Source organism: Sander lucioperca, chromosome 19 (assembly GCF_008315115.2).
Source record: "Sander lucioperca isolate FBNREF2018 chromosome 19, SLUC_FBN_1.2, whole genome shotgun sequence".
Lineage (NCBI taxonomy): Eukaryota > Metazoa > Chordata > Actinopteri > Perciformes > Percidae > Sander > Sander lucioperca.
This window is the reverse complement of record NC_050191.1, coordinates 14,876,441-14,901,503: the sequence shown is the minus strand read 5'-3', so window position 1 is coordinate 14,901,503 and position 25,063 is coordinate 14,876,441. Positions and strand designations below refer to the sequence as shown.

Here is a 25,063-nt window from a genome sequence, read left to right as displayed (position 1 = left end):
CAGGCACACACACACACACACACACAGGCACACACGCACACGCACACACACACACACACACACACAGGCACACACACAGTTTATATTGGTTTGTGTTACATTTATTGAGAGTAACTATTGCTGACACAAGGTAAAGTCATGATCTTTAGATGTACGAAAAAGGTTAAGGGATTTCTTCAGGCCCGTCCCACTGGGCTTGGTGCTGACCTAACTGATTCTGTACGGATGTTATGAAAAACATCCAACTTCAGTTATGTCAGGATATTTCTGAAAGTAAATTATGTGCTCAAGTCTTAACACTTGGGATCATTTATTCACATACTGTTTAATTAAAGAATGTTTGGCAACCAAATGTTCACTCGGAGCAGCTATACCAGTAGCAGTTCTGAAGTACAACATAAACTACAAACTTCAGCCCGCTGACAATACAGGCGCTACCTTTTACAGGGGGGGGGGGTTAGTGTTACCTGTCTCTTCTCTGCCTCCAGCCGCTCCTGCAGGGCCCGCTGCTCGATCCTCTGCACACACTCGCTCCTCTCTGCCGACACCCTCTCCACTGTCATCTTATCCAGAGCTCGGATCTGATGGAGAAACATCATGAGTGCAACCAGAACCACGCCAGCAGCCAAGGAGGCTCTTCTTTGATACGTTACATTTTTATTCAACTGTTTTAGACAATAGTGTTCTTCCAGCTCTCTGTCAACCCTTTGTGTTTGTCCCTTTCCAACATGCAGCCAGCTCTGTAGAGGAATGACTTTCCCAGTTTGGTGCCCAGCAGGACATTGATGACCATGGTGTTCACATGTTCAACTCTAACTCGTGTGGACTGTTGGCTGACATCTGCACTGCAGGAGGGTCTGACAGGAAGTAAGTGTAGGCATAGAGCCATCTGCTGGAGTGCCAATGTTAAGTCTGTTCTATTTCTATAAAAAACTAAACAGAAATGATTTGTGTCCATGTTTAAGTTTGGCCTGATTATGTAGTTTTAGTTTTGTTTTTATGGAATATTTTAGTTTGATTCAGTTTTAGATAACAACATTATTTTCCACTGCTTATTAATGTTTAGGTTTGTGTTTAACCCTGATCTGGACTGGTTGTAGCTCCATCTGCTGGGATTAATGTGCTAGTTGTGGATGACTAACTCCACCTGTGCTGTACATAACTAAACCCACCTGTGTGAGGAGTATTGGTTGTAGTATTAAACCTACCTGTGTGAGGAGTATTGGTTGTAGTATTAAACCTACCTGTGTGAGGAGTATTGGTTGTAGTACTAAACCCACCTGTGTGAGGAGTATTGGTTGTAGTATTAAACCTACCTGTGTGAGGAGTATTGGTTGTAGTATTAAACCCACCTGTGTGAGGAGTATTGGTTGTAGTACTAAACCCACCTGTGTGAGGAGTATTGGTTGTAGTATTAAACCTACCTGTGTGAGGAGTACTGGTTGTAGTATTAAACCCACCTGTGTGAGGAGTATTGGTTGTAGTACTAAACCCACCTGTGTGAGGAGTATTGGTTGTAGTACTAAACCCACCTGTGTGAGGAGTATTGGTTGTAGTACTAAACCCACCTGTGTGAGGAGTATTGGTTGTAGTACTAAACCCACCTGTGTGAGGAGTATTGGTTGTAGTATTAAACCCACCTGTGTGAGGAGTATTGGTTGTAGTACTAAACCCACCTGTGTGAGGAGTACTGGTTGTAGTACTAAACCCACCTGTGTGAGGAGTATTGGTTGTAGTACTAAACCCACCTGTGTGAGGAGTACTGGTTGTAGTATTAAACCCACCTGTGTGAGGAGTATTGGTTGTAGTATTAAACCCACCTGTGTGAGGAGTACTGGTTGTAGTATTAAACCCACCTGTGTGAGGAGTATTGGTTGTAGTATTAAACCCACCTGTGTGAGGAGTACTGGTTGTAGTATTAAACCCACCTGTGTGAGGAGTACTGGTTGTAGTATTAAACCCACCTGTGTGAGGAGTATTGGTTGTAATTGACATACGCTGAGGAAGGGCGCTGCCCGAAACGTCCGCTGCGTGGTGCTCAGAGAACATGTATCACCAACTGGGTGCTCTTTGATAGAAGCTTTTATAGGACACCTACTAAAGGAGTTGTGATGAGACTGAATGTCTACCGTTCTAAATGAATGTGCTACATTAAAAGAAAATGTGACTCTGGTATTTCCAACACTGAGTGTAGTCCTACAGTGTCTCGTCCTCTGAAGACCACAGGATGGCGCTAACACACAAGCTGCAGGAAGTCAGTTACACTCTGAACTGATTTTCTTTCACAGCGATCATGTCTCCTCCCGTTCTCTGTTCAGCTCTCTACTTCAGGTCATTTGTTCCTCCTCCCTCGAGGTGTCCATTATCAGGTGTTAATGGACCGTTCTGGCCTCGCCGTCATCCATTAATTCCTGATAATGGATGCCTCGTTGGGCATTAATCCTTCCTTGTTTAGTCTTTTTTTCCTGCAACCCTTCTTGTTTCCCTTGTTTGTGTCACTTCAGACCTAAAGACAAAGATAAAGTCAGTTACCCTGTGTGCTGTGTTAGCATGTGGATGCTACCTGGTGTTTGTTCTTACGGTCCAGCTGGCCCATCTTGCTGTTCATCAGGTCTTGGACCGTGTGGATTTCAGTCTTCATCTCCTCCTTGGTGGCCTCCAGCTGGTTCTCCAGTTTACTGATCAGAGGTTCACAGCGGCAACCGTTCAGAGGAGCCTGCAACACACGGCAAGTATGGCCAGGCTGAAATCCAAACTTTTATTTTGTGCTAAATGTCTGAATTTACTATGGGGCCACAGTAAGACTTTGAGCGCTAAAAGTAGCTTACAGTACAGTAGGTTCATGCAAAACGTATTTAAGGATGTTTCTTCGTAGGACATTTTTACATACATCCATTCATTTATTTTTATTTCTGTCATGCCAAACATTTGGCCCATCCCACATGGGTTTACAAGACAGCTCTCTTTAACAGACATCAAATAGCCCTGATTCATCAATGCAGACTGCTGACTACAGCAGAGACAGACAGAGAGATTGTGAGGTGTCAGGATCCTGTATGAATGCTGACTCCATTTCTCCATTGATCTGATCTGGTCAGTAGTCGCGTTATTGGCAGGTTTGAATCTGATCCAGATGTCATGCTCTGCAGCAGGCCGGCCCTCAGCTTCAGGTTAAACCTAAAGATAGATGTTAACCCACTAGTTTCCTTTCGAGATTTAGGGCCCATGTCTTTTTTATCTTGAGTGAAAATATACTATGAACTGACACCAAGTTTGTGGCCCTGGTGGTAAGTTGTAGTAGGCCTAGTTAATATTCCCCTAAATCTCTGCAGCACAGTTGTTCAGTGACAGAGAACACTCATCCATACATAAAGACATAACAAATGAGAACATAACAAATCACAAAACACAGCTGAGCAGCTACATGAATAGTAGTGGTTACTCGGACTGAACAGGGGAGTGTTGTGCACTGACCTGCATGATCTTGCCGTCTTTGCCGCGGTACAGCGTGTACAGCTGATAGGCTTTGTAGTTATGTGGAGGGATGGTTGCTCCTGGCAGTTTGCATTTCCTCTCGCTGTGTCTGGTCTCTCTGCGGCGGAGGGGGTCGGACAAAGGCGGCTGAAACATCAACATCACCGCAGGTTAGGGATCATCCATCTCACACATCTCGACCAGTTACTGAGGAAGAGTGCTACTCGTTGACTTCCCCGGTCCAGAACAACTAGCACGGTTAGCTTCTCTTTCCCTAAACGGATGTCTGTATGGATTACGGGGTGTTTTCAGGGACCTACTTTCTCTTTCTGCTTCCTGTTCCGTCCCCTCCTGGCGTTGACCGGGGACACCTCGGCGTGTTTGCAGCCAGCTCGGTCACTGCTCTGGGTGTCCTCTGCAGCAGAGGCGCTGTCCTGCAGGGGACAGGAACAGGTGAAGCACTCAGGACATCGAAACAATCTTTAAAAATGTCAAGATCTAAAGAATTAAAACACAAATTCACATTTTGTTCAACCTCTTCGACCTCACTTCTCAAACCTTGATTCTAAAATTCTAGTGGAGATCCAAACATTTTGGAGAAAATGTTGGTGTTTCAAATGATGCACACAAAATACAGAATATTTCCATTTGATGGAATGGTGCGACGATATAACTAAAGAAACATGGAGTCTTATGGAAATCTCTCTGATAGTGTGGAATAAGAAGATTCTTCCAACCTTATAGTGGAGGGCAAAACTGGATGTAATCAAAACCTTTACTTTAAGGTTTATGATGAAAATATATATCAATTCACTCACAGGAGTCTCCTGTATCTTCCTCTCATCCCTAGGGTTTTGGGTTTGGGTGTTTTTTCCCCTTATTTCTGCTATTTAAACTACCAACCCAGTCCTTTACAGTAGCTTGGAGCCAGTGGTGGGGGTTGTACCTTACGGGGCAGCATCTCATCTCTGGGCACAGACTGAGCTCGGCCCTCGGCCTTCAGCTTTTCTCTCCTCTTCCTCACACTCCGGCCACGCACAAAGCTCTGCACCTGAACACACATGCGGGAGGCAAAAACACATGTGGCATCATCACGTGTGCTAAGTTAACCACTAAGATCTTGGAGGGTTTATACACTTAACATTTATTATTTTGTACGCACCACAGGTCACAAATAACTCTGCTAAGCTGGATGTTGGAAAAGAGAAGACTTGTTGAAAGTGATTTCTACCTTGAGGTGATGTCCCCATACTGCACCAATAACCACCTGAGTGCACTTTAGAGTAACAAGTTCCTCTTTCTGTCAGCACAGCTCTCCCAAACGCGTTATTATGGAACCCACAACTTCTAGGCAAGGCCCGCCCTTCAATAGCATTCACACGCTACTATTGGCCAGGAGTCCATGCTTACGCTAGGTAACGGAACCCGATTTGTTCAGGTCATATCCCCTGACCAATCGGCTATCCTAACCTCAACTACTCGAGGTCAATGCCTAACCCCAACCAATCGGGCTGCTTTGTAAGGCGGGACTTGTCCAGACGCGTGGGATTCATAATAGGCTCGTTCGAGATGAGCCAGGTCTGAGCAGAATCGATCACCGGCGATTGCCGCCCAATGCATGCTGGGTAGATTTGTGTCCGACTTGATCCCGACTTGCTCTAACGTCATGCACACGTAGGCAATGATGACCTCACAAGATCAAGACGGCCACAGTTCTGAGACGCAGGCAGCACAGTTGCTTTTCACCGACTACAAGACCCAGGCGGACCCAGGGCATGCTGGGAAACGCCTGCCTCTCAGCTGATCTAACAGCTGATTGGTTCAGAATCGACTCAACATGCTGACGTTTTATATCAACTTTTTATTGATTTTGATTTGGAGGGATTTTAACTGCTATTTGTCTGATTTAAAGGCTTATTCTGTACAGAACACATGTTGTGTGGCTGATAGTTAGGGTTAGAAGTCAGAGAGACTAAATCTGATCAGATTACAGATCATCTATAGTCTGTTGTTAATTAAAATCAGCAACAGATCACATGTAGAGCATTTTGAGAGCTACTCTGTCATAATAAAAACATCTGGAGACTTGTGTACAAGCTGATGTATGGGTCTGATAACGTTTTATTAAATCGGAACTGGATCTAACAGGATGTGAGTGTTTCTGTGACTTCCTGTTCAGCCTGAAGGCTGCTAGAATCAGCTGGAAACTGTCCCACTTGACGGCAGATTTTTGTCCCCGCCCCCGGCTGCTGCCGCCTGCTCTCGTCCACTTTACAGGCGAGGAGCAGTTCATCTCCAACCAGCCTATTAACACCTCTCAAACACTTCAGTGACAGCTTTAGTGAGTTGGTGTTAATTAGAAAAAGGTCACATCGCAGATTTTTTAACTACCAGAAAAAATACATAATAGTTTCCCTAATCTTCTGAAAACATGAATATAAATCAATACAAAACAAAGGACAGAAAAGGAAAGGTGTTCCATTGCATATGAGGTTATAAAAATCCATCATGTAATAGTGTGTAGTATGAGCACAGACATATATCTGGACTGCTGCTTCTACCTGGGGGGCTTTGGTCAGCAGGAGAGCCACGTCTGGGTTGTTGTTCTCTCTGGCCTGGTCCATAGCTGTGTGACCTGCCTGCACACATACATGCGCACACACACACACACACACACACACACACACACACACACACAGACACGCACACGCACACACACGCACACACACACACACACACACACACACACACACGCACACACGCACACACGCACACACACACACACACACACACACAAGCACACACATGCACAGACACACACACACACACACACACACACACACACAGACACACACACGCGCACATACAGACACGCACGCATGCACACAAGCATGCACACGCACACACACACACACACACACACACACACACACACACACACACACACACACACACACACACACACACACACACGCACACAGACACGCACGCATGCACACATGCACACACACAGTAAAAACATGGCTCGGACAGAATTACCAGAGATGTGGAAGAGCCTTCATTTCTAGATCCAGCTAACGCTAACACAACCCGTCCTTCATGTTTACCTCTTCTCAATCATTTCAGTATTCAGTTTATTTCCACAGTCATGTCTTACTAACATTCTCTTTGCTCTGAGTTCCTCTTTTTATGAAATACAGTTTTCAAACATTAATAATTTCCAGTTGCTTCCACTTTGCTATTTTGAGGCTACTGTAAATTCAACACGTCCTGGTGTTTCACATCAAAAGTGTCCGAGCAGCTCAATGGACATACTTCCTCTCTTTCTGGATAGTTTTAAAAATCTGCAGGAGTGTTGAGTGTCATTGGCAGTAGCTTAACATCGATGGAAAGAAAAAATAGCAACGTGGAATCAGCGAGTAAAAGAACACTCTTTGTTTGCCTCTGTTGGTAGTCAGTGCTGTGGAAATACGCTGTGAGTCTTTAGTTCCAGCTTCGCTCTAACACAGCATTTATTAGCAATATTCCATTTCTTTCATACTGTTTGCTGACTGCAGATGCAGAAAGGCACAGTGCGTGCACAAACACTTCTTCCGAGCATTAACGATGTAGAAAGAGGCTGCAGGCACTCACATTGTTGCAGATGTGGCTGTCTGCCCCAGCCTCCAGCAGCAGACGCACCGTCTTCTTATGATTCAGAGCAGCAGCCACGTGTAGCGGTGTGTCCCCAGCCTGCACACACGCACGCACGCACGCACACACACACACACACACACACACACACACACACACACACACACACACAGTACAGGAGATGGCGGTGTGAGAGTGGACCCTTTATTTATTATTTATATTTATTTATCTGATGCTTGTATGGACTTTTACATCTTACATATAAACATGAGGCTCTCACTCACAGTGACAAACATAATGCCAAAACACATGACACATGTAACTGTATAAGCTGAATTCACGATAGTAGTAGAAGTACAGATGGGATTTGATGTGTCACATTTACAAATGAAATTCTGGACAGAAAATTGTGGGTCAATGGAATTCAAAAATATACCAGCCACTCTTACCAGCCAGATGGGATTTATTAAACATTGGCAAAAAGGTTCCATTCATAGTCCCATGACAAAGTGGCTGGTACTGTCCAGAAACCCCAGACAGGCCTCTGCTGGAGCGCAGGCACCTACCAGGTTCTTCTCTGACACGGAGCAGAAGGCTCCCAGCAGGATGCGGATCACAGCCACGTGGTTGTAGCGGGCCGCCACATGCAGACACGTATCCCCCGCCTGGAAAACATATTTAGAGATTAACAATTCGACAAAAATTGTATCTCAAAATGATGCATTCAATTACATTTCAAAGATACGGTATGTCACAGCAGGACATGCACATTAATTTAGTTACTCATAAGGGACATGAATCATTTTTTACGGGCTTGCTTGTGTATATTTAGAGGTGCTAGAAGGAAACCCCAGTGATGTTATTATCCATTTACATGAAAACTGAAAAAACGTCAATTCTTTTTGCACGCCTGATGACTAAAGACCACAACATTTAGCATCTTAACTGACCCATGCTGACAGTTGCAGGTGTGTTTTCAGCTGAGGCTGTTATTCAATGTCAGCATTTTGGTCTAGTTTGCAGAACATGTTTTACATTCAAAAATATAAATTCCTAAAACATGATGCGCTATTAATATTTACCCTACAGTACTGAAACATACAATTGACATTTAAAATAATACTCCTGAAATGACTAGTTCATTAACTGATTAAAGAAAATCCTTTTAAATAGTATGTCTATGGGTTTGTGCACTGTTGGTCAGACAAAAAAATAAAAAGTAAGTCAATACACTTTGGGTTCTTGCAGTGGACATTTGTCTTTTTGGACATTTGATGAATAAATATTGCCTTGGCCAGCCAGTCAAGTTGCAGTTCATATCCCTGTCTGCCCAGACTCATATAATATCTGTAGTGAAGACTTGTACTTGGTGTATTTTTTGTTGAAAATGTGGATGTGTGCAACAAGCTCTAAGCACAGCATCTGGGGTTAGGGTTAGCCCCTGGCCCGAGCCCTGCTGGAGACTTACATGGTTCGTGGTGTCGGGCCTGGAACCTCCCAGGAGCAGAACCCTGGAGCTCTGAGTGTGACCGTTCTGACACGCAAGGTGGAGGGCTGTGTGTCCTGCCTGAAAACACAGGGTCAGCATTTATTAGTGTTCACTTGGATACTTTGGTAAAACCCTTCATCTGACAATCTTGCCACTACAGCAAACTGAAGTGAGACAAGGGGAAGATGTGAGAGAAGGGAGAGAGGGAAGAAGACAACCACAACAGAGGGAAAGAAAAATAGGGGAGACATGAAGAAGAGAGGGAGAGAGAAAAGAAAGACAGAAAAAGATCACAAACATGGGTGAGAGGAATGAGGAGGAATTTTTTTATTTTACGGAGCTTTCAACTGCATCTACAGGTCCTCATCTATGTATGGAGTTTTGTCAGTGATGGATGGTGATGATATATGGTGGTAATGGAATTTGCATCATTGAAAGCCTCTAGGTCGACCTCAAGTTCAGATTTTCAAAAACAAGAATGACCTTTCACACTTGTTAGTGAGACTATGAAAGGTTTGCTGAACAGCGGCAGGCTAATGGCACTTTGAATGTTTATTTGACAAGATTCTGTTCTTTTAAAGACATCATAATAAGGTGAGCTGACAGAGTGAGTGTCTGCTGATGAGGTACACTGTGCACACTTTGTGATGAAACCATTAAAATGATTATGTGTGCCATGCTAAAATGTAGCATAACAGTAGCAAAGTAGAAAAGAGTCCTAAAGTAAGGGAAACGTCTCAGTAATGTCTAAATGTCCAAGTTAGCACAATAAGCTACCGGTTATACCAAACCAAGTAAGGCTGTAGCAGCAAAACCCCTGAGTGTACTGAAAGACGTGTTGTTATGCTAATTTCATCTGTCAGTTTGGTCAGAGGAAGAACATGTTACATCTACTTTCAAAAGTTACAAAGTTTAAGTGAAGTTTTCTGGATGGGGTTTGGTGTTTTCCTTCTTTCCTCTTCATATACAGGAAACATGAATCACTGCTGAAGGAATACATATAGGATTACAGTTTATAGCAAACCCGTTTAATCAGTGCTGCGGCTGAAAGTTGAGAGCTCCACAATCACCTTGTTTTTAGCGTGAACGTTGGCTCCAGCCTTCACCAGCACCTTGACAGACTGGCTGAAGCCGTGCCAGGACACCTCGTGGAGAGCTGTGTTGCCTTCCTGACAGGACACAAGACAAAAAGCACAGCCAGACTGATGCACTCCACTTTATGTAAACACAAACCTTCACGATACTTCCATTTCTGAAGATTCTCTTCCTCTGTAACTCTAGATTTTAGGGAACCCATGAAGAATTACACTAGTATAATGATACCATTCAACAACAGAGATACGTCATACTCACCACTCTGCTGCTCTGAGTTTCTCTTTTTTACAGAAATAAGATTAAAGGTGCTCTAAGCAATGTTGGGTGACGTTACTTCTTGTTGATGTTCGAAGTATTGTCAAACAAGCTCGCCCTTCCCTCCTCCTCATCCCGTCCCCTCCCCCTCCCTTCCACGCACTAATACATCCATGGCACTAACCCCCCAACCCCCCACCCCCAAATCCTTCTTGTCGGTTATTGGCTGGAACACTGGAACACTGTTTGTTATGTTTGGTGGTGCAGGTTGGCCAGTTTGTTTTTGTTGCCGTTTGTGGAGCCTGGGCTGTCTACAGAGACCACGTTTTTTTTACAGTGTGTTCAGGGGACAGGCAGCTAGCAGATTGTGAGGAGATGTTTGCTGTATGTGACCAAAACTGTTGTAGCCTAAAAAACGCGTCACATCGCTTAGAGCACCTTTAAATATACTTATTACACATGGGAAATCAGGAGTCAAGGCCTGTCTCTAATATAAGCTTGTTTTAAACAAAGGACTGGTTCTTTATGGTACATTCATAACGGCTTTGTTTATCTTTTGTACCGGATATTTTGATATCAGCCCTTGTAAAATGTGACAGTACGTAATAATGTTTCACACATACTTTGTTCACCTACTGTGTGTATGTGACTATTAAGAACAAAATGTTATTTTGTGTTTATAGATGTGCCATTAGCCTCTGTGTGTGTGTCTGTTGCTGTGCACCTTGTCCTGTCTGTCTGGTGCACACCCTTCCTGGATGAGAGCGCTGATGACGTCGCTGTTTCCCACCACAGCAGCCCGCTGTAGCGCCGTCTGCTCACCCTGCCAGCAGACACACAAACACACCACACTCACTGGCGGTATGGGACAAGATGATATGATCCCAATAGAGCAGTTTACAGACCACAGCAGGTACTCTCAAACAGCTCTGTGTTGTTAGAGCCCACAGTAGTTTGTATAACCATATGACAGCAGTAACACACCCAGAGAAAAGGTTCAGCTCACATTTATGCTCAGCCATAAATGGAATTTTGTGAACAAAGCAGATTAGTGGTGAATGACACTTAGCAGGCCAGGTTTGGCATGAGAGCGCTGGAAGAAAGAGCAATGATTTCCATGGGAGATGGAGGAGAAAGAGGAGGGAGACGAGGGGGAGAGGGCCATAACAAGCGAGATAAGAAGTGAGCCGAGCGCAGCAGCAGCAGCGGTGGAGGAGGAGTGGAGTTTGTTCAGGGAAGGAAGGATGAGGGGACAGATTCGGCTGGCTCAGTAGCAGCAGTTTGGGCTAACCTCCTTCACTCTCCCTGATCCTCCAGGCTCTCTCCCAGCCCTGCTCCACTGTCTTCTCTCCTCCTGCTCCTCCTGCTCCTCCTGCTCCTGCCTCAGTCTGCACCTCCCGCTCCCTCCAGTCCTGGAGGATGTGCTGTGGCCTGTTGCGGAGCTCATTGACCACAGAGAAGGAATTTGGCACCGCCAGAGATCTGGGTTATCGCTATCAGTGGGAAAGGGGGACTTGCATCCTGAGGGCAAACCCACAAGTGGGCAGTCCAAAGGGTCCCATTCCAGGCCACTGGAGGTCATTATGCTACACTTATCTTTGTGTTAAAAAAAGTCTAAAAAAGAATCCTAATAAAATAGTACTAAGAGCAAAAAGATAAGCATTCCACTGGTAACCAGCGATCAGACTGCAGTGCGAGAGCTAGAAGTGGATGAGAAGTGGAAACATGGCCGCCGCAGCGGACAGGAAGAGGAGTCTACTCACGTCGTCTTGGATGTCCAGGTCGCAGCCAGCTTTGAGCAGGATACGCACGACCTCAGTATGGCCTTTGTAGGCAGCCAGGTGCAGGGGGCTTCTGCCATACTGTGGACACACACACACACACAAACACACACACACATAGCTCAATACAGTTACTGTGGACACACACACACACACACACACACACACATAGCTCAATACAGTTACTGTGGACACACACACACACACACACACACACACACACACACATAGCTCAATACAGTTACTGTGGACACACACACACACACATAGCTCAATACAGTTACTGTGGACACACACACACACACACACACATAGCTCAATACAGTTACTGTGGACACACACACACACACACACACAGCTCAGTACAGTTACTGTGGACACACACACACGCACACACACACACACAGAGCTCAGTACAGTTACTGTGGACACACACACACACACACGCACACACGCACGCACGCACACACGCACACACACACACACACACACACACACACACACACACACATACACATAGCTCAGTACAGTTACTGTGGACGGACACACACGCCACACACGCACACACAAACAAACACACACACACACACACACACACTCACATAGCTCAGTACAGTTACTGTGGACTCACACACACACACACACACAACTCAGTACAGTTACTGTGGACACACACACACACACGCGCGCACACACGCACACACACACACACACATACACATAGCTCAGTACAGTTACTGTGGACGGACACACACGCCACACACGCACACACAAACAAACACACACACACACACACACACACTCACATAGCTCAGTACAGTTACTGTGGACTCACACACACACACACACACAACTCAGTACAGTTACTGTGGACACACACACACACACGCGCGCACACACGCACACACACACACATACACATAGCTCAGTACAGTTACTGTGGACACACACACACACACACACACACACACACACACACACACACACACATACACATAGCTCAGTACAGTTACTGTGGACACACACACACACATGCCACACACGCACGCACGCACACACAAACACACACACACACACACACACACACACATAGCTCAGTACAGTTACTGTGGACACACACACATACGCCACACACGCACACACACAGCTCAGTACAGTTACTGTGGACACACACACACACATGCACACACGCACGCACACACACACACACACACACATAGCTCAGTACAGTTACTGTGGACACACACACATGCCACGCACGCACGCACACACAAACACACACACACACACACACACAGCTCAACACAGTGACCAAAACACCAGAGAGCAGCACACTGCAGCAGGAGCAGGCACAGCTGAGTGCTGTCCCACACTCAGCCCCCCAGCCCCGTGCTGCAGAGTAACAGTACGACCTGTGAGTACGACTGAAGACAATCTGCTGCAGAGTACAATCCCTCTCAGTAATGACTCAACTGAAAACAAACAAATACTTAATCCACGATTTAAGAGAATAGTGCACAAGCTGCACAGCTGTTCCTGTTAGCTGAGCAGAGGATCAACTGTGCATCCTGCCAGTACATAAAGACCTGTGGGGGGGGGGGCCCTGAAGCAACACGCTTACTTACCGTAACTTCAGGGAGCTTTAAAGGATCACTTTGTGGAGATAAGGCTTGCTCAATCAGTGACTTCTTTTAAATCAGTTTTTAAAACACAGTTCAATAGACTTGCTTTTATGTGATGTCATCTTTTTCATGATCTTTTTACCCTAGCACCTGTTCATTTCATTTCCTTTATTGAATTATCTTTTTTTCTGTCCTTTAAAAGGTGCCCCATCTTCTTTTTTCACTATTACAGTTTTTTTCCAACTGCTTAGACATGTTTTCAAAACTATGTCTCCTTTTTTCAAAACTCTACACACAATTCCCAAAACTGCACACACAAAATGCAACATGCCTCACATCTCCTTCAACATGAAACACTGCATTCAAAATACCATAAACACATCTCATAATGAAGCATTTGCATCAAATGGCAAACATGTTTTTCATAATAATACATTTTTGGATATACCATGTACACACTGTTGTTCTAAATCTACAGCTCTTTGTCTTTCATAGGCCTATATCTCCATTTACAATGTTCTAGAGGGAAAGTAATCTGCTGAGAGGGGTTGAAAAGTGTAAGCAACAATGTAATGTTACAGTAAAACAGAAAATAATTATTGGGCAAAACATCACGTTTGTTAAGAGTAGCACAGTGTTGTATACAGTAGCATGAAACAAGAACACAAAACTACAAACATATGGAAAGGTATCATTTTTAGAATAAAGAGTGTGTGTGTGTGTGTGTGTGTGTGTGTGTGTGTGTGTGTGTGTGTGTGTGTTCATTCATTGTCTCACCAGAAACGGGATTTTAACCTCAACGTTATTCATTTTATAACGTTGGCCCTGGAGGTAACCAGTCTCCCCTGGTTTTCTGACCACGGTCAGGAGAGGTTAACACATTGAACATTTGAACAGCTTGTTATTGTGTGCCCGTGTGCGCTGATGCACTCATCTGTTGACATTTCCGAATGCCTTCCTACAGTTGCTTCATAAAAGCGGGCTTTCGGCACAAATAAACGTACATGCGTGTATAAGAAAAAGATTTTAACTGTGTCGGGCTCAGACAGAAATATGTTAATGCCTGTCGGTCTCGGGTCGGGTTCGGTTACTGCTCTGTTGGACACGGGCCGGGCTCGGACAGAAAAATGCGGCCCAATCCGCACTCTAGAACACAGGGGTCGACCTAAAAGAGTTTATGCCGGAAAGTTTATACATAGTTTATTTATGTATTAAACTGAGACTAACCTCCTGTGGTAATAGAAAACATAGCAGTTGGAATGCAGCGATGCTCCGTACTCAACCAGGACACATCAGACGACATAAGGAACAGCAGCAACTTCCTCCTTACAGTGGCCATGCAGGAGATATATCTAATACTCTATACATATAATAAAGCTTTCAACACATCCTCAACATTACACCCAACATAATGAAGTGCATTAAGAAGAATGAGAGAGCAGTATGTAGATCCTGGTGATCTCTGTTATTCTGTCATGTTCCTGAGCAAACACACTTTAATTACAGATCAGAGTGTGTTCCCACACAAGCCGCATTACAGCCCAGGTATTATCCTGCTGTTTGGAGGTCCCTGCTTTGTTTGGGTGCGGCTCTGTGGCGCTCAGATTAAGTTACACTGGGCGGCCAGCCGAGCTCAGGTCCACAGCCAATACGCAGTCTGTGTTGGTGGACAGTAAGGGAGATGAACGGCAGATATGGCTTTAGTTAAAGGGAAGGTTCACATTTCTTAAAGTCTATCTTAAGTACTGACATGTCTGTATGTACATTGAAAGAGATATTGGTCGCTGTTATCATTCCTCCTGTCCATAATGGCTGCGAAGGGATCCCTTCCTAATAAAGGGGATGGGGGACTAAATCCAGTCCTCAACCATATGTACATTCTCAAGTTTAGCTGAAGTCAAGCATTTAAAATGGTTAAAACTATTAAAGTGAGTATCTTCCAAAGTTGCATGCTACTGTGTCCACAGACAGTTGCAGGTGAGGTGTGGTATATTAAAGCTGCTTCTTGGGGCCAGTGTTACCAAGCTCCTGTCTGGCTTCTGACCTCTCCACAGAGTAAACCCAGAAGTGATCATGATCTCCTCATCCAACCCCCCTGCTTAATCCTTTCTGCCTTTTTTATGTTTTCTCAGTCTCAATCCATTCATCATATAAGCCTTCCAAAAACTATTCCTACATTCCTTTTCCTGAGCAGAGGAATGTTTCATATGAAACTATGCCCTCTTTATCCTGGATTAAGTTTTCATAATGGCACCCAGCCAAAATACCCAAATACAGCTGGTTGAAACTAAATCACCAGAGTGAGCAGCAGCACATGTAATATTGTTGTAGCTGTGACAATATGATGCCATAATGTTCCCATGGAAAATTGGTTTGCCACGCCAGAACAGAAAACACAAAGCACATGATACACAGAACCATCCCACATGAACAGTGCTCAGCACTTTTCATATCTGACATACAGAATGTTTTGACAAATAAACCAATGATTCATATGCGTGCCTGAAACCTTTGCTTCTTAACATCCTAAGTTTAAATCATTTCCTAAATCCAGGAGACCTGCAGCACAGAAGACCTGTTGTTACCGGGTCTGGGGAAGCACGTTGAGGATGGAGAAAAATGCCCGAGCCTCATCAGGAGGATTCAGCTGCAAACTGTAAAGATGAACAGTGTGGCTCGACAACCTTAATGTCTTTCTTTACCACAGACACAGGCTGTTGACATCACTACAGGTCCAATGACACTATTGTAACAGTAAACCATCTATGAGAGCAAAGCTGTGGTTTGTAATCTGCTAATGTAATGTTGTACTGCATAGTTTGGTCTGCCAAAGCACCTGAGACTGCAGTCTGGTCACACATCCATCCTCAGGTCTGGATGTTTGAATAAGCAGCTGGTTGCTGACATGTTCACCATGCCAACTTAAAGGTGATGATCTGTCAATGGTGTGTTCACGTGTTGCCGCTCTGTGTTCCTGCTGGATTTATGTTCATCTATAGTTAGCATCCAGATGGAGTAATGACTACCTCTACCATCCATGCCCACGTTCCACGTCACATGGAACAGGAATCGGTGAGGATGTTGATTTTCAGCACGATATCATGTATGATATTATATATCAAGTTTAGACCCTAGATTTAAACCTGTTTACTACATTCATTATCTAGCTACAGTCGAATGGATGTTGGCTAAAAAGTAGAGATGCACCGATAGACCGGCCGGTGACCGGAATTGGCCGGCAGGTCAGTCTGACATATGGTGATTTCATGCCGGTCAACGCTCCAATTAACTGACAACATAAGTTATACCAGTTACAGTTCTCAAGGACGCACACACACACGGACGCCACAGCACGGTCTCTTTCTCCTTTCTCTTAACTTTTCCGCCGTGTGTGGCGCGTACCCGCTCGCGGTGTGAAGCGCTTGTCCGCGCTATTCTGACACATGTAGGGAACCTCGTGAATTAACCTGCAACATGTCAGCTGTTTTGGAATTCTTCAGCGTGTGTGCAGAAGATAACAAGTTTGCAATATGCAACACCTGCAAGGAGAAAGTAGGGCGTGGAGGGATGACACCAAAAACCATAATCACATTCCTTTAGTTGGATATTGGATGTGAAAAGAAGGAAATGGTTCTAACATTGCTCTTTAGATGTGTGTGAATGTCACACACCAGGAGTAATTTATATAGTTCTATTTTATAGTGATCCATTATCTGTTCAAAACATGTTCTATTAAAGAAAAGATAGAAAATAAATATTTGTGTGTGCTGTAAAGTGGTTAGAAAAAATGAAATCAGAATCAGCTAAAATCTGTATCAGCTGGTCTAACTCAAAGAAAATCGGAAATCGGAATCAGCCTAGAAAGTTGGAATCGGTGCATCTCTACTAAAAAGGAGAAGTCTGCTTTTGTCTGCCTGAAATCATGTAACAAATGTCTGAACATGCTGTGGTAAGCCTGCCTCTGTTCTAATGCAAGCTGCATATGTGCTCTGCTAGAGAGGACAACATGACAGGAGACATGAGAGCTGGGACCAAAGAATAAAGCAAGGCCTCAGGGGACGTGTGTGTGTGTGTGTGTGTGTGTGTGTGTGTGTGTGTGTGTGTGTGTGTGTGAGCTCAGCTGTGCAGACTTTACTCAGCAGTGAACATGTATGCTGGGTCAGTTCACAGTCAGCTGAAACAGAGCCACCATTAAATAGTTTGAGAGCACTGCCAAGTTGATTACTACACTGTGAAATGTCCTGGGGTCTCATTTATAAAACTGTGCGTAGGATCCTTACTATTATACGTACGCCCAAAAGCCCAAAATGGCGTATGCCAAAAAAAAGTCATTTATAAAACCGTGTGTACGCACACCTGTAAGCAGTGTTCCCTTTATAAATCAGAGATTACCTACAAGTGTGCGTACATGGATCAGCCTCTTATCCTGCCCTGTACACGCCCATTTTTAACCATAAATAGTCAATGCAAAGCACATCATGAATGCTGATCAGTATATGAATGACCCTGGCAGTTGTTACACTGAATCATGATGACTGGCAGAGAAAAAGCAAAAGACTTCTCAGACGGTCAGGAATTGCTGCAAATTGAATGATAATTTCGGCCTGTTCTTGCAGTGTAGGGAAACCTGATCTATAGACTACCTATATTAATAATACCTTCCAAAACGGCAGGCATTACGGCACTCAGGGACAGCTTTGATATACCAGACCTATATAATAAGATTTAACAGAACTATATATTATATCCAAACAAGTCTTAGTGATAAAGTTGAAGATTATATATAATATTTATATAAAAAAATACTCAGCTGTCTGACATTTCCCTCTGAAAACAGCCGGTGGCCCCCAGAGTGGTGAGGACCTGTATTTGGACCGGGATGGCACGGTTCTGACGCGTTGCCCTTCTGGACCCAGTTCAGTACATAGATCCAAGAGCTCAGCTTTAGGGAATCTAAATCGGCATATTAGCCATTAGTCATCGTCATGGTCCCTGAAGTCTCTTTCTCTCCTGATTCTTCCATTAGTGTAGTCCTCCTGCAGGGCCAGCAGTGTCATCATGCAGCATTACACACAGGTTCACCGCAGTATTTATATGTTTACAACAATTTGTGATTGTGAACACCTTGCCAACAGCACAGCATCAACTAGTGGTACCCCCCGACCCCGAGATACAATTTGAAGATGAAAGAAAGTGTAATAGGCAAACACACTTTTCTTCATGCAGGTTTTGTCATGAACAGTATTAAAGTTCTTACTGATAACGAGGACATTAAGTGTAACGATTGCGCGAGAACTTAACGGCTGTATTTCCAGACTGACATTTAATGATATATGCACAGTATTAAAGACAGATATTTAGTTATTTAGGCTACACTGTGTTCTGCCGTTATCTAATGCTAGGGTATTTGATGCTATCCTGTATTCCATGGAGTCGAGTGATCTCCTCCTCCTGCGCTCCATAGCGGACTCTGTGACGGTGAGACAGCGCCGATTAAATATTAAGAACAAATTTTTATTTAAGATTTGAGTTGGAGGTGTGTATGGAAAAAGTATCACTCCGAACAAGCGCTAATAACACTGCTGGATTTAATCTTCATGATAACGTGGATGATATGGAGTGAAGAAATGTGTGTGAGGCATCAATACTTGAAAATATTACAAGTAATCGTTATTCCCACATTTACTTTCTGCAATCTGACTTCAGTTCACCACCTCACCATCTGTGTCGCCAGTTCCCACTGTCTCCAAAATGTGCGTATGCATGGATCAGAGTTTGCGTGGAGGAACGCACATTCTCCCGTCAAGTTTGGTTTTTATAAATCACAACCTTTATTTACCTTACATTTTCAGCCCCGTTTTGTGCGTACGCCTCTCCTGGAACCATCACCTTATCGTGGTGGAGAGGTTTGTGTGTCCCTATGAACCTGAGGGCTGTGTTGTCTGGAGCTTTGTGCTCCTGGTAGGGTCTCCCAAGGCAAAGTGGTCTCAGGTGAGGGGCCAGACAAAGAATGGTTCAAAAACCCTATGAGTGACCGAGGAAGAGATGGAGTGACCCTGCCCGGGGGAAGCCCGGGGGCCCCATCTGGAGCCAGGCCCAGATGGAGGGCTCGTCAGCGGGTCGGGTTTGCCACGGAGCCCGGCCGGGCACAGCCCGAAAAAGCTACGTGGCATCCATCTCTCCATCCCATGGGCCCACCACCTGTGGGAGGAACCGCTGGGGTCGGGTGCGCTGCCACATGGGTGGCAGTGAAGGTCAGGGGCCTCGACGGACCAGACCCGGGCAGCAGACGCTGGCTCTGGGGACGTGGAATGTCACCTCTCTGTGGGGGAAGGAGCCGGAACTGGTGCGGGAGGTGGAGCGCTACCGGTTAGATCTGGTGGGGCTTACCTCTACGCACAGTCTCGGTTCTGGAACCATACTCCTGGATAGGGGTTGGACTCTTTTCTTCTCCAGAGTTGCCCAGGGTGTGAGGCGCCGGGCGGGTGTGGGGATACTCACAAGCCCCCGGCTGAGCGCCGCTACGTTGGAGTTTACCCCGGTGGACGAGAGGGTCGCCTCCCTACACCTGCGGGTTGTGGGGGGGAAAACTCTGACTGTTGTTTGTGCATATGCACCAAACAAGAGTTCGGAGTATTCGGCCTTCTTGGAGACCTTGAGTGGAGTCCTATATGGGGCTCCAGTGGGGGACTCCATAGTTCTGCTGGGGGACTTCAACGCGCACGTGGGCAATGATGGAGACACATGGAGAGGCGTGATTGGGAGGAACGGCCTCCCTGATCTAAACCAGAGTGGTTGTTTGTTGTTGGACTTCTGTGCTAGTCATGGATTGTCTATAACGAACACCATGTTCGAACATAGGGATGCTCATAAGTGTACTTGGTACCAGAGCACCCTAGGCCAAAGGTCAATGATCGATTTTATAATCGTTTCATCTGATCTGGGGCCGTATGTTTTGGACACTCGGGTGAAGAGAGGGGCAGAGCTGTCAACCGATCACCATCTGGTGGTGAGTTGGGTCAGAGGGTGGGGGAAGACTCTGGACAGACCTGGTAAGCCCAAACGGGTAGTGCGGGTAAATTGGGAACGTCTGGAGGAGGCCCCTGTCCGACAGACTTTCAACTCACACCTCCGGTGGAGCTTTTCGTGCATCCCTGTGGAGGCTGGGGGCATTGAACCGATTGAGTGGACAATGTTCAAAGTTTCCATTGCTGAAGCTGCGGCGAGGAGCTGTGGTCTTAGGGTCTTAGGTGCCTCAAGGGGCGGTAACCCACGAACACCGTGGTGGACACCGGTGGTCAGGGAAGCCGTCCGACTGAAGAAGGAGTCTTTCCGGGATATGTTATCCCAGAGGACTCCGGAGGCAGTTGCAAGGTACTGAAGGGCCCGAAGGGCTGCAGCCTCTGCCGTGAAAGAGGCAAAGCAGCGGGTGTGGGAGAAGTTCGGAGAAGACATGGAGAAGGACTTTTGGTCGGCACCAAGGTGCTTCTGGAAAACCGTTCGCCACCTCAGGAGGGGGAAGCGGGGAACCATCCAAGCTGTGTACAGTAAGGATGGGACGCTGTTGACCTCAACTGAGGAGGTAATAGGGCGGTGGAAGGAGCACTTTGAGGAACTCCTAAATCCGACTAATACGCCCTCTATGGTAGAGGCAGAGCTGGAGGATGATGGGGGATTGTCGTCAATTTCCCTGATGGAAGTTGCTGAGGTAGTTAAACAACTCCACAGTGGCAAAGCCCCAGGGATTGATGAGATCCGTCCAGAAATGCTTAAAGCTCTGGGTGTGGAGGGGTTGTCTTGGTTGACACGCCTCTTCAACATTGCGTGGAAGTCTGGGACGGTGCCTAAGGAGTGGCAGACCGGGATGGTGGTTCCCCTTTTCAAAAAGGGGGACCAGAGGGTGTGTGCCAATTATAGGGGTATCACACTTCTCAGCCTCCCTGGTAAAGTCTTCTCCAAGGTGCTGGAAAGGAGGGTTCGGTCGATAGTCGAACCTCAGGTTGAAGAGGAACAATGCGGATTCCGTCCTGGTCGTGGAACAACGGACCAGATCTTTACTCTCGCAAGGATCCTGGAGGGAGCCTGGGAGTATGCCCAACCTGTCTACATGTGCTTTGTGGATCTGGAGAAGGCCTATGACCGGGTCCCCCGGGAGATACTGTGGGAGGTGCTGCGGGAGTATGGGGTGAGGGGGTCCCTTCTCAGGGCCATCCAATCTCTGTACAACCAAAGCGAGAGCTGTGTCCGGGTTCTCGGCAGTAAGTCGGACTCGTTTCAGGTGAGAGTTGGCCTCCGCCAGGGCTGCGCTTTGTCACCAATCCTGTTTGTAGTATTTATGGACAGGATATCGAGGCGTAGTCGGGGTGGAGAGGGGTTGCAGTTCAGTGGGCTGGGGATCTCATCGCTGCTTTTTGCAGATGATGTGGTCCTGATGGCATCATCGGCCTGTGACCTTCAGCACTCACTGGATCGGTTCGCAGCCGAGTGTGAAGTGGCTGGGATGAGGATCAGCACCTCTAAATCGGAGGCCATGGTTCTCAGCAGGAAACCGATGGAGTGCCTTCTCCAGGTAGGGAATGAGTCCTTACCCCAAGTGAAGGAGTTCAAGTACCTTGGAGTCTTGTTCGCGAGTGAGGGAACAATGGAGCGGGAGATTGGTCGGAGAATCGACGCAGCGGGTGCGGTATTACATTCAATTTATCGCACCGTTGTGACGAAAAGAGAGCTGAGCCAGAAGGCAAAGCTCTCGATCTACCGGTCAGTTTTCGTTCCTACCCTCACCTATGGTCATGAAGGTTGGGTCATGACCGAAAGAACGAGATCCAGGGTACAAGCGGCCGAAATGGGTTTCCTCAGGAGGGTGGCTGGTGTCTCCCTTAGAGATAGGGTGAGAAGCTCAGTCATCCGTGATGAGCTCGGAGTAGAGCCGCTGCTCCTTCACGTCGAAAGGAGCCAGTTGAGGTGGTTCGGGCATCTGGTAAGGATGCCCCCTGGGCGCCTCCCTAGGGAGGTGTTCCAGGCACGTCCAGCTGGGAGGAGGCCTCGGGGAAGACCCAGGACTAGGTGGAGGGATTATATCTCTAACCTGGCCTGGGAACGCCTTGGGATCCCCCAGTCGGAGCTGGTTAATGTGGCTCGGGAAAGGGAAGTTTGGGGTCCCCTGCTGGAGCTGCTACCCCCGCGACCCGAGACCGGATAAGCGGACGAAGATGGATGGATGGATGGATGGTTTTGTGCGTACGCCACATTTACAAATGTATGACCCCGTTTGACCCCTGCTCTCTAAAATATTGTATAGTAATTGTTTGTTGGGTCTGTAAAAAATAAAATAATCAATATATATATATATATGTGTATATATATATATATATATATATATATATATATATATATATATATATATATTTTTTTTTTTTTTTTTTTAACTCTTAAATATCAATACCAGTATCAGCCTTGAAACACAATATTAGCCTTTCTTTTTTAAAGCCATGTAGCTCTTGTGATTTGCTTCATTAGTATTATTTATGCATGGCAACGAAAGTCTGATTTTGGGAAATCCATCACTAAAATTCTCTGTAATTGACAGAAATAAAACCATTTTTCCATGAAGGAATGCTCACTAATGAAAGCAAGGATCCAACAGGAACACTTTAATATCTCCTCACCTCTGAGATCACACACAGTGTAACTGATAGTTACATCTTTTAACCCTCCACCACCACCAGTCACACACATCATTTTCCTCTCATACTTCTGCTGCAGTGCTCCATAATACAGCAGCAACTCCCCCAGTGGAAACAGGAAAATAGCATGTATTTGCTCTGTATGGCAGTATGGTGTAAAACAGTAAAAACTACTCATTTGACTCTGATATAATAGAATGTACGATTTGATGCTGTAATGGCTATGGGATCAAACATGTGGTTTTAATGGGGGATCTTGTCCCCTGAGGGTCTGAGTGTCTGTATTTTGGATACACAGTTTATTTTTGACTTACTATAGGAACTGAGGTTGAACTTCCAAAATCTAAATAGAAACTCACCCCCTTACCCAAAATCATGCCATATGAATTAACATAGCCAAAACTATCAAAAAGATACAAATGAAAAAGACAAAAAAAGTCCCTGTTGAGGCACAAGGGTTGAGAGGAGATTGTGTGACACCCACACATTAGATATCACTAAGACGGCCTGGAGCAGTGTGTGTGTGTGTGTGTGTGTGTGTGTGTGGGGATACATCATTCCCCTGACTGAATGTGAAGCTGCTGGAAGGATTTTCATTAGTATAGGTCTGAAACACGACGGGGCCGTGCTCATATGGCAGCAGCTCCAGAGCTGCTAACTCTTTCACGCTCACTTTTGTGTCTAATTGATTTAAGAGATGCAGATGAGCCCATGGAAAAAAGGTTGCTGGATATGATATCCAAATTAATTTATCTTACAATGCCTGAACAGATCTGATATCTGGCTCACAAACAACAGAACATGACATTTTTGGAAGCTCACAACTTTGCAGTGAAAGGACAGCCCCCCTAAACAACACACAGACCGAGGCCATCTGCTATGTTCACTACACACAGCTATGAGTCACACAACTCAGTGACACAATGGGAGTAAAATGACACCCAAAAGACGCAGACACCATAATACAGCCGCTCACAGCAAAGAAAAAGCTTGTGAGCTGATTGGGGCCAACAGTTCTCAGATGTCCCTGTTTTGTTTCACTGTGGCTCAGTTCAGCTGGTGCCTTTTAGTTTTGCTCCCATTCCTGTTCACACTGACTTATCACAAACAAACCAGGACCAGTAAACACATGGTCATTACAAAGTCTGACCTTATTCATTGGCCAGTTTTTGGTGATGTCATCCTGCATCATCAGTGCTACATAGCGCCACCCTGGTGACATTCATGCTGTCACAGAGAGCTCACCAAGAATAATAAATGATGATCTTTAGTTGAGAATGCAACTGAGCAGGTAGAACCAGGACAGCGAAGAGGTGTCTGTACTGTTAGTTACTGTGTGCTCGCTATCTTTCACTCACTCATCTTACTCACTTTGCTAACACTTTATAATAACCATCATTAATAGATGGTAAATTGATAGTTAATTCATCTTTAGTTAATTGTCATTTAACTGTTAGAAAACAGTCATTTTACTTTATATACGGTCACAGCATGCCTGTTGGGAACAAGAGAAGTGCAGACGGGACCAACCAACCGGCACTCCCCTTTCTCAGGCCCCACTGGTAACACAAGTCTCCAGCAGCATAATCTGTCTGAGTCTAACTGTCAGACTCCGGAGCGCTCACTCACCTTGGTGACGGCTACTTTTGCACCCTTGTTGATGAGCTGGACCACATTGTCAGCTTGCCCCTTGTGTGAAGCTATGAGGAGGCGCTCGGAGAGTGCGAGGACCTCAGCCGCATCCTGCTGGCTCATGAAGCTGCTGTCGCGGTCAGACACAGGGCTCCAGGCGGGGGGGAAGGCAGCGGCAGCGATGCTCTGCAGTGCTCTTTAACTCATGGTGAGCTCGGCTGCAGACAGACGTGTCAGACAGGAGGTGGAAAGCTGCTGCTTCTTCTGTTGCTACAAAGTCCACAAACTGCCAGGATTCCTCCCCTTCATCATCTCAGCTGCTGGGAAGAGAACAGGAAACACAGGGAGTGAAAACAAGCTTGCTGGCAAACAGGAAACCAGGGAGGAATGGGCAGAGTG

General features: G+C 45.7%; 1 protein-coding gene across 9 annotated transcripts in view; it reads right to left on the bottom strand.

The window, feature by feature from the left end:
* Positions 1 to 25,063, bottom strand: part of ankrd6b (ankyrin repeat domain 6b) — a 56,867-nt gene that overhangs the window by 3,185 nt on the left and 28,619 nt on the right. For 3 of the 9 annotated variants that reach the window (XM_035995673.1, XM_035995672.1, XM_035995676.1), the window contains exons 2-14: positions 24,662 to 24,984; positions 11,710 to 11,808; positions 10,671 to 10,769; positions 9,667 to 9,765; positions 8,576 to 8,674; positions 7,674 to 7,772; positions 7,108 to 7,206; positions 6,036 to 6,113; positions 4,421 to 4,525; positions 3,795 to 3,908; positions 3,475 to 3,621; positions 2,564 to 2,716; positions 468 to 581 (exon numbers count right to left, since the gene is read on the bottom strand). In XM_035995673.1, the coding sequence (XP_035851566.1) occupies positions 468 to 581; positions 2,564 to 2,716; positions 3,475 to 3,621; positions 3,795 to 3,908; positions 4,421 to 4,525; positions 6,036 to 6,113; positions 7,108 to 7,206; positions 7,674 to 7,772; positions 8,576 to 8,674; positions 9,667 to 9,765; positions 10,671 to 10,769; positions 11,710 to 11,808; positions 24,662 to 24,787 (1,431 nt within the window). In that variant the 5' untranslated portion in view covers positions 24,788 to 24,984. Of the gene's footprint in view, positions 1 to 467; positions 582 to 2,563; positions 2,717 to 3,474; positions 3,622 to 3,794; positions 3,909 to 4,420; positions 4,526 to 6,035; positions 6,114 to 7,107; positions 7,207 to 7,673; positions 7,773 to 8,575; positions 8,675 to 9,666; positions 9,766 to 10,670; positions 10,770 to 11,237; positions 11,809 to 24,661; positions 24,985 to 25,063 lie in introns of those variants that run through there. The other 6 variants (XM_031281372.2, XM_031281374.2, XM_031281373.2 and 3 more) reach the window with 4 other exon arrangements.